The sequence below is a fragment of the Pinus tabuliformis genome, chromosome 9 (assembly GCF_031772625.1).
Source record: "Pinus tabuliformis cultivar Carrire ecotype Pingquan chromosome 9, CPIR1, whole genome shotgun sequence".
Classification (NCBI taxonomy): domain Eukaryota; kingdom Viridiplantae; phylum Streptophyta; class Pinopsida; order Pinales; family Pinaceae; genus Pinus; species Pinus tabuliformis.
The window spans coordinates 475422963-475430951 of NC_142307.1; the positions used below are offsets into that span (position 1 = coordinate 475422963).

The 7989-nt window shown below is 38.3% G+C and overlaps 1 protein-coding gene across 1 annotated transcript; it reads left to right on the forward strand.

Annotated features, from left to right (window-relative positions):
* Positions 1-2706: 2706 nt before the first annotated feature.
* On the forward strand, positions 2707-7645 carry LOC149149272 (uncharacterized). Its single transcript, XM_089442436.1, has 7 exons — positions 2707-3423; positions 3565-4086; positions 4207-5283; positions 5530-5701; positions 6644-6921; positions 7427-7524; positions 7639-7645. The coding sequence occupies exons 1-7, from the start codon at positions 2707-2709 to the stop codon at positions 7643-7645; spliced, it is 2871 nt and encodes a 956-aa protein (XP_089298562.1).
* Positions 7646-7989: the final 344 nt, after the last annotated feature.

Here is a 7989-nt window from a genome sequence, read left to right on the forward strand (position 1 = left end):
TTTGCAAATTTTTATAGCATTTTTAAATTTTATAAATTTACAAATTTATTGAAACTTTTTAATTAAAATTTAATAAATTTAATTTAATTTTAAATTTACGATAGTGTAAAATTGACAATATTATATAATATATAAAAGATTTTTTCCCATTATATTATATAATACAAAAAAATTATATAAAATATTATATAATACAGAAAATTTTGTGATGTGCAAAAATGTTTTTTTACTTCATGTGAAATGTTCAAGAAATGTTTTTCTTACAGCTACAATGTATCACAAGGAAAAATATTCATTGTGACATGGTGTGTTGCAAAGGAAATAAGTTTGAATACAAAATGGTCAAAGGAACAAATTCTTAGGAAAATGCAATGAATTAAAAGTTGCATTAGAGAAAAAGAAGAAAATTTATTTGTCACAACGAAGGGAAATTTGTGTGGCATAGACATAAAAATTATGGAAATAGGTTGTACGAAATGGAGTTAAACGTTTAAGTGATGTGATATATAATGGACATGGAAATTTATGGGGAATAATTTCGAATTAAAGGGAAACTTGAGGAAATGTGGTGTTTCACAAGTAAAAGAACTTTGGGTGTGAAATGTTGCAAAGGAAGAAAGTTTTGGAAAATGAAAAAAGGAAATTTTGGCTAAGTTTTTTAGAAAATTATAAGTTTTTAATATTCTCTTTTGTTGTGAAGAAAATAACTTCACAAGCCTTGACACAACAAATGAAAAGCAACTTTTAGGGAATATGACACATGACAAGGAAGAAAGCTTTTGCAACATGTGATATTTTTTTTTCAAAATTTATATAAAAGATCATATAAGGAAAAATATACTTTTAGTTTTCAGAATTACTTCCAATAGTTACTAGTGGGATGCATATTTTTCTTTTAAAATTAGGAAGGTAATGAGTAGAAATATTTTTCTTGCCCACTAATCTATAGTTTTAATCAATTTTTTCAATTCTAAATCAATAATGAAATGAAAAATTGAAGTTTAAAAACAATACATTTGTTTCTATTTTTCAAGTAATCAAATGTTTCCTTTTTTGATGAGCTTTTCATTTTGGAGGTTAAATGATGAAGAATCAGTGGAAAAGGATATTTATTTTGGTCCCTTTATACCATGTTAGAAAATATGATCCCTTAATACCACGGTACAATATATACAAATAAATTTCAAGTCAAATTTTAATATGTTACAACATTGATAACATACATCATAGGTGAAATGGTAAGAACAAGATGACCAATCCCTAACATCATACTCCAATGTCAAGAAAAATAGTATTATAAATAACAAATATTATACACCTTGCAACAAAGTAATAATGTTGTATAGGTTGGCATATAAACCCTTGGATCTTAAGCATTTTAAATCCAAGAGTATATATCCTAACTTATACAAAATTTATTAATTTGTTGAATGATGCATATTGATTGCCTCGTAATATAATCCTAGTTTGACTTGAAGAACAAAACTTGACGAAGGTAGTCCCAAGTGTTGTTTTGCATGGAACCATCTCTAACTAATATTGTTCAAAAGAAGATATAAAAAATTAATGATTGAAATTCACATATATTAGATAGTCAAGTGATTAAATATTATACATTATTAAGCCCAAATTTGAATTTAGAAGCAATGCAGTCTCATTCAGTATTAATTGTCCATTTTGCAAATCATAATATGTAATAAGAAACATGTCAGTGACCACACCAACAAATTGTTAAAACATGATGAGAATAATAAAAAGGTAAGGTGACAATGGATGATTTAATTTACATTAAGTCAGTGTACCATTCAAATCAATGGTCAATATAATCACAATGATTGTCTGACAGATTTGGATGATTGTGTTCAATGACCTTGAGGGCTTAATAAAACGTATGAAGCACATGAGGAAAATTCCTTAGAAGGTAATTAGAAACAAATGCATAATGACCTTTTATATCTACTTGGAAAAGTCATATAGAATGATGAGTAGGAGTTAAATAGTCATTGGTAGAATCAATACTTTTAGTTGGATTATATGGATTAAGGATATTACCTCCAATCATTTCATGTTTCTTTGAATCAACGTAAAACCTTAATAATATAGATGACATGTAATATTAAGTTCGTGAATCACATAGTACTTTAAAAAGACCATTTTCTTGAATACTAAATTATATAGTATAATTATTTAAAATATACCAAAAAAATCATAAGCAAGACTTCCAAAACTATTTGTTAAAATATTTATAAATTATTCCACACAAAAACCCATGTATGATTTTTTAAACAAAATATAGAAATTCACATATATTAAATTTACAAAAATTCACTTCCTTATATTAACAACTCTAAGGGACATTGCTACATTACTGTAAATAGTTATGGATTCTTTAGGGTGTGAAAGTATTAAGATACAACTAGGTATCTCTTTCAAGGATCTTGTATTTCCATTACAAATGGACCTTGTGAGGGCTTGCATTATGAATATAATATTTCTTTCCATGAAAAGGGTTCTATTGTCGCTATAATATTTAGACATCATAGATCTCGTTGACATTGACCTTATCATCATCACTAGACTTTAATGTCCACTAGGTGCTATACAAGATAGATCATTAGAGAACCAACTATGAGTTAGAACCAAAATCAACATAGGATAACCCCAATCAGGGTGTGTGCCAGAGGATTACAGTGCTTGCAGGCAGTAATGAAGAATAAAGGAGAGGTACACTCAACCGCCCCCCGAACGCTCAAGGCGATGGGTGCAGTGGCCCTTCACATGAGTACATGCAAGGGTGGTGGGAAAGGTGGCAGGGACAATAGGGACGAGGTAAGAGGCATAGCAATTAAGGTAGGACAGGTGAGGAATAATTGTAATATGGTATATGAAGCAGATGAAGGATTGAGAGAACAGATTAGAATTTTGACTGCTCACTTGGAAGTAGTGGAAGCGGGTAGACGAAGAAACCCGGAACTGGGAGATGATAGTGAGGACGAAGCGGTAGCTGCTACAGACGGTTCTGATGAAGAAGCTCTAGAATTGAGACTGCTGCGTTCAATTTTATTGGCCAGCAGCAAACCCAAAACAGAGATTTCAAATTACGATGGCAGTCTGTCTGCTGATATCCTATTGGATTGGATAAGTGAACTGGATAAGTATTTCAAAAATGAGGAAGTTAAGGAGGATAAGAGAGTCAAGTTCGCTGCTACTAAGTTGAAGGTACATGCCCTCTTGTGGTGGGATAATGTCCAAGCAGACAGAAAAAGACTGAACAAATTACCTATACGGAGTTGGTCAAGAATGGTAGCAAAATTGAAGGGCAGATTTCTGCCGAAAGATTACCAGGTTGAACTATGTCGGCGAGTACAGAATTTGAAACAGAGAGGTATGACTGTCAAAGAGTATACGGAAGAGTTCTACCGGGTAAATCTACGTGCTAGTTATACAGATGAAACTCCAGAAAAAACAACGAGATATGTCAATGGCTTGAGGATGGAAATTCTGGATGAAATTAGCATCCTTTCTCCCCGAAATATTGAAGAAGCCTTTCAGAGTGCTGTAAAGGCTGAGGAAAAGATTAACAGAAAACAAAACAGCAGAAGAGGGAGAGTAAATAGCAGAGGACGGGGACAATCCTACGGTAGAGGAAGGAGTGCTGCGAACAGCGAAGAAGGCCGCAGTTCAAAAACTTCAGGGACAGCAGAAAAAGGGGATAGCACCAGAGGAGGTCGGTCATACGAAAGAGGACGAGGGAATGGTCGTGGAAGAGGGACTAATGTCCAGTGCAACAGGTGCAAAAAATGGGGGCACAGAGCCTTTGAGTGTCCAGAAGTTGAACAGGCCGGTCAGAGGGGAACGTTGATGGCACAACCTGAAGAAGCTGAAGCACAACCCCGGGAGGTGGAAGACATGGCGGAGACGGGGGAAGCTTTGATTTTGAAAAAAGTATTGTTAAATCCAACCAAGGAAGTGGTTGAAACAACACAGCGGAAGGCACTGTTCCGGACAGTCTGTAAATCGCATGGAAAGTGCTGTAAGGTGATAATAGACAACGGGAGTACAGATAACTTGGTTGCCACAGAGATGGTGGAAAAACTGGGGTTGAAGCGACTGAAGCACCCCACACCTTACAAGGTGTCGTGGCTGCAGAAAGGCCACCAGCTGTTGGTTGATGAACAATGTGAAGTAGAGTTTCGCATTGGCAAGTACCACGATACAGTGGTCTACGATATTATGCCCATGGACGTGTGCCACATACTGCTCGGAAGACCATGGCAGTATGACAGGAAGGTGACACACGATGGGAAAACTAACTGTTATAAGTTCGTGAAGGATGGGGTCAAACACACACTTGTACCCATCAAAGAGGAAGATTCGGCAGAGTCAAGCGGAACAAAGGTGCTATTACTTGGAGGAAAACAGTTCATAAAGCAGATTGAAGAAGATGAGATTAATTTTGCAGTGGTGAGAAGGATGAAGCCAGTATTACTGAGCTTGGAGAAATCAGAATTGCCCAAAGAGGTACAAGAGCTGTTAGAAGAATTTCCAGATATTGCGGCTGATGAACTACCTGATAAGTTGCCTCCCAAGAGGAGCATCAGCCACCATCTTGATTTTATACCAGGATCAAGTTTACCGAACAAGGCAGCGTACAGAATGAGTCCAAAGGACAATGAAGAAGTACGCAAACAAGTGCAGGAGCTGTTAGATAAGGGACTGATCAGAGAGAGTTTGAGCCCTTGTGCAGTACCTACAGTCCTTGCGCGCAAGAAGGGAGGAGAATGGCGAATGTGCACAGATTCGCGGGCTATAAACAAGATCACCATTCGATACAGGTTTCCCTTGCCTAGGATGGATGACATGATGGACTGTCTTAGTGGGGCAGCATATTTTACAAAAATAGATCTGAAAAGTGGGTATCATCAGATCAGAATCAGGGAAGGGGACGAATGGAAGACAGCCTTCAAGACCAACGAAGGGCTATACGAATGGCTGGTTATGCCATTTGGGTTGAGTAATGCTCCGAGTACTTTTATGAGACTCATGAACGAAATGTTAAAGGAATTTATTGGAAAATTCGTGATAGTCTATCTGGACGATATTCTAATTTTTAGCAGGACGAAAAGAGAGCACCTTCAACATATTCGAAGAGTATTCGAGAAGCTGCAGCAGAACAAACTGCTGATAAATTTGAAGAAATGCACTTTCTTGCAGAAGGAGTTGATTTATCTGGGATTTGTAGTGGCAGAGAATGAGCTAAAGATGGACCCGGAGAAGATTGAGGTGATCATGAGTTGGCCGTCACCTAAGAGTTTATTCGAGGTACGTAGCTTTCACGATTTAGCGAGTTTTTACAGAAAGTTCATTAAGAATTTTAGTGAAATCTGCGCGCCCATGCTAGAAACCATCAAAAAGGCCAGCCAACCTTTTTGCTGGACTAAGGCAGCAGAAGACAGTTTCCAACTTCTGAAGCGGAAAATAATGGAGAGGCCAATCTTGAGACTGCCCGATTTCAGCAAACCTTTTTAGGTTCGGTGTGATGCCAGCGGGACAGCTATTGGCGCTGTACTCAGTCAAGAGGACAGACCAGTAGCATTCTTTAGTGAAAAGCTAAACGAAAGTCGGCAGAAGTATTCGTCATACGACAAAGAATTCTATGCAGTGGTTCAGGCCTTGAAGCATTGGAGGCACTATTCACTAGGTAATGAGTTCGTTTTGTTCTCTGATAATTCTGCGTTACAGTACATAACTCAGCAACATAAACTGAACCATAAACATGCCAAGTGGGTGGAGTACCTGCAAAGTTTCACTTTTGTGTTGAAACACATAAGTGGGCAAGCCAACAAAGTGGCGGATGCTTTGAGCAGAAGAGCCTTGCTCTTACAGGAAAGTGGTATACAGGTGATGGGATTCGAGTATTTGAAGGATTTATACCAGATGGACGTGGATTTCAAAGAAGCCTTTGAGGAATGCCAAAATCCTGTCTTAAGGAATACAAGCCCATGGCTAGATTTTAATTTACAGGAAGGATTATTATTCCGAGGTGGACAGCTATTTATTCCGGATTGTTCAATGAGAGAAAATTTAGTGAAAGAGAAACATAGTGGCGGTTTAGCAGGACATTTTGGCGTTGATAAAACATTGGAACAGCTAAGACATTTTTATTACTGGCCGAAAATGAGTCGGGACGTACAGAGATATATAACCAGGTGTAAAATCTACCAATTGGCGAAAGGACACAGCCAGAATACTGGATTATACACACCCTTACCAGTTCCAAGCAGACCGTGGGATTCAGTCAGCATTGACTTTGTCCTAGGACTGCCTAGAACGCAGCGAGGATATGATTCAGTGATGGTGGTGGTGGATCGGTTTTCAAAGATGGCTCATTTCATTCCATGCCGGAAGACTAGCGACGCCACAAACGTGGCACATCTCTTCTTCACAGAAGTAGTTCGATTACATGGCTTACCAAAGAATATAGTTTCAGACAGGGATGTGAAGTTTATGGGGCATTTTTGGTGCACCCTGTGGAAAAAGCTGGGCACACAGTTAAATTTCAGTTCTGCATATCACCCGCAGACCGATGGGCAGACAGAGGTAGTGAACAGGAGTTTGGGCAACTTGTTACGAAGCTTAACAGGAGAAAACTCGCGCTTGTGGGATCGAGCTCTTGCCCAGGCAGAATTCGCTTATAACGATTCGCCTAACCGGAGAACCGGTCTTAGCCCATTCCAAATCTTGTATGGTATGCATCCGAGAGGAGTACATGAGTTACGGGATTTGGGACAGCTAGAGAGGAGAAGTGCAGACGGGGAAGATTTTGCTGAAGCGATGAGCGAACTGCATGAGAAAGTCAAACTGAGGTTACAGGACAGCACGCAGAAGTATAAGCAGCATGCAGACATAAGATGGCGTGAGGTACATTTTCAGATTGGAGACGAAGTCCTTGCACATTTGCGCCGGGAACGGTTTCCTAAGGGTATGTATAACAAACTGAAGTTCAAAAAAATCGGCCCATGCAAAATTCTGCGCAAATTTTCAGCAAATGCATATGAAATTCAGCTGCCACCTGATATAGGTATATCACCCATATTCAACGTGGCAGACCTGTTTCCATATCATGCCCAGACAGAAGATGGAAGAATGGTACAGCCACAACGGGACACCCAGTTCGAGGACAGTCTTTGGAAGAAACAGTTACCGTCGGTCGAGACCCATGAGATAGAAGGAATCATCAGCACACAGGTGGCCAAGAAGACACACAAAAAGGAGTATCCGCGTTATCTCGTTAAGTGGAAGGACCGTCCAATGGAGGACAGTTCCTGGCTCGACGAGATACAGATTCGGAAGGCAGGCTACTCGGTGGAAGAACTCATGGAACGGAGCCATGAGATCTCTCTTTTACCCCGGCAGCCTGATGCAGGAGCATCTGGTCGACAGGGCGAAGACCGAGAAGGGGCAGACAAAGTTTCTGAAGAAGATTGGGAAAGATGAATATTTCGACAAATGGACAGCAAGACTGTCAGAGTTCTTATTGTTTTTTTTAATTTTGTTCTTCCAAGATCAACTACAGCATTTGTTTCTAATAGCTTAAGTTTCTATGTAATCTGTTCTGTTTTTAAATTGTGGTAACAGGTCTTAATTAGAGTTGTTAGGGGACTGTAGTAACAGGTCTTAAACTAGAGTTGTTAAGAATTAGATAAATGACAATAATCAATGTAAGCCGTAAACCCTTATGGAACAGGGGAAACAGATAAACAAACAAATAGTCAAGTCGCATAAACTGATAGTAACTGCCAAGCAACTGTAATGTAGTAACTACCAAGCAGTTATCTAACTGCTGGACTATTGTATAAAAAGACAGATGAAATAACCCAGACGGGTTCCGGAGCGAAGCATTGAAAAGAGAATAAGCAAAATACATTTTATTTCCTTTATAAATTGTTCAAGTGCACAATTAAATTCAAGATTGCAAGATTTATGTCC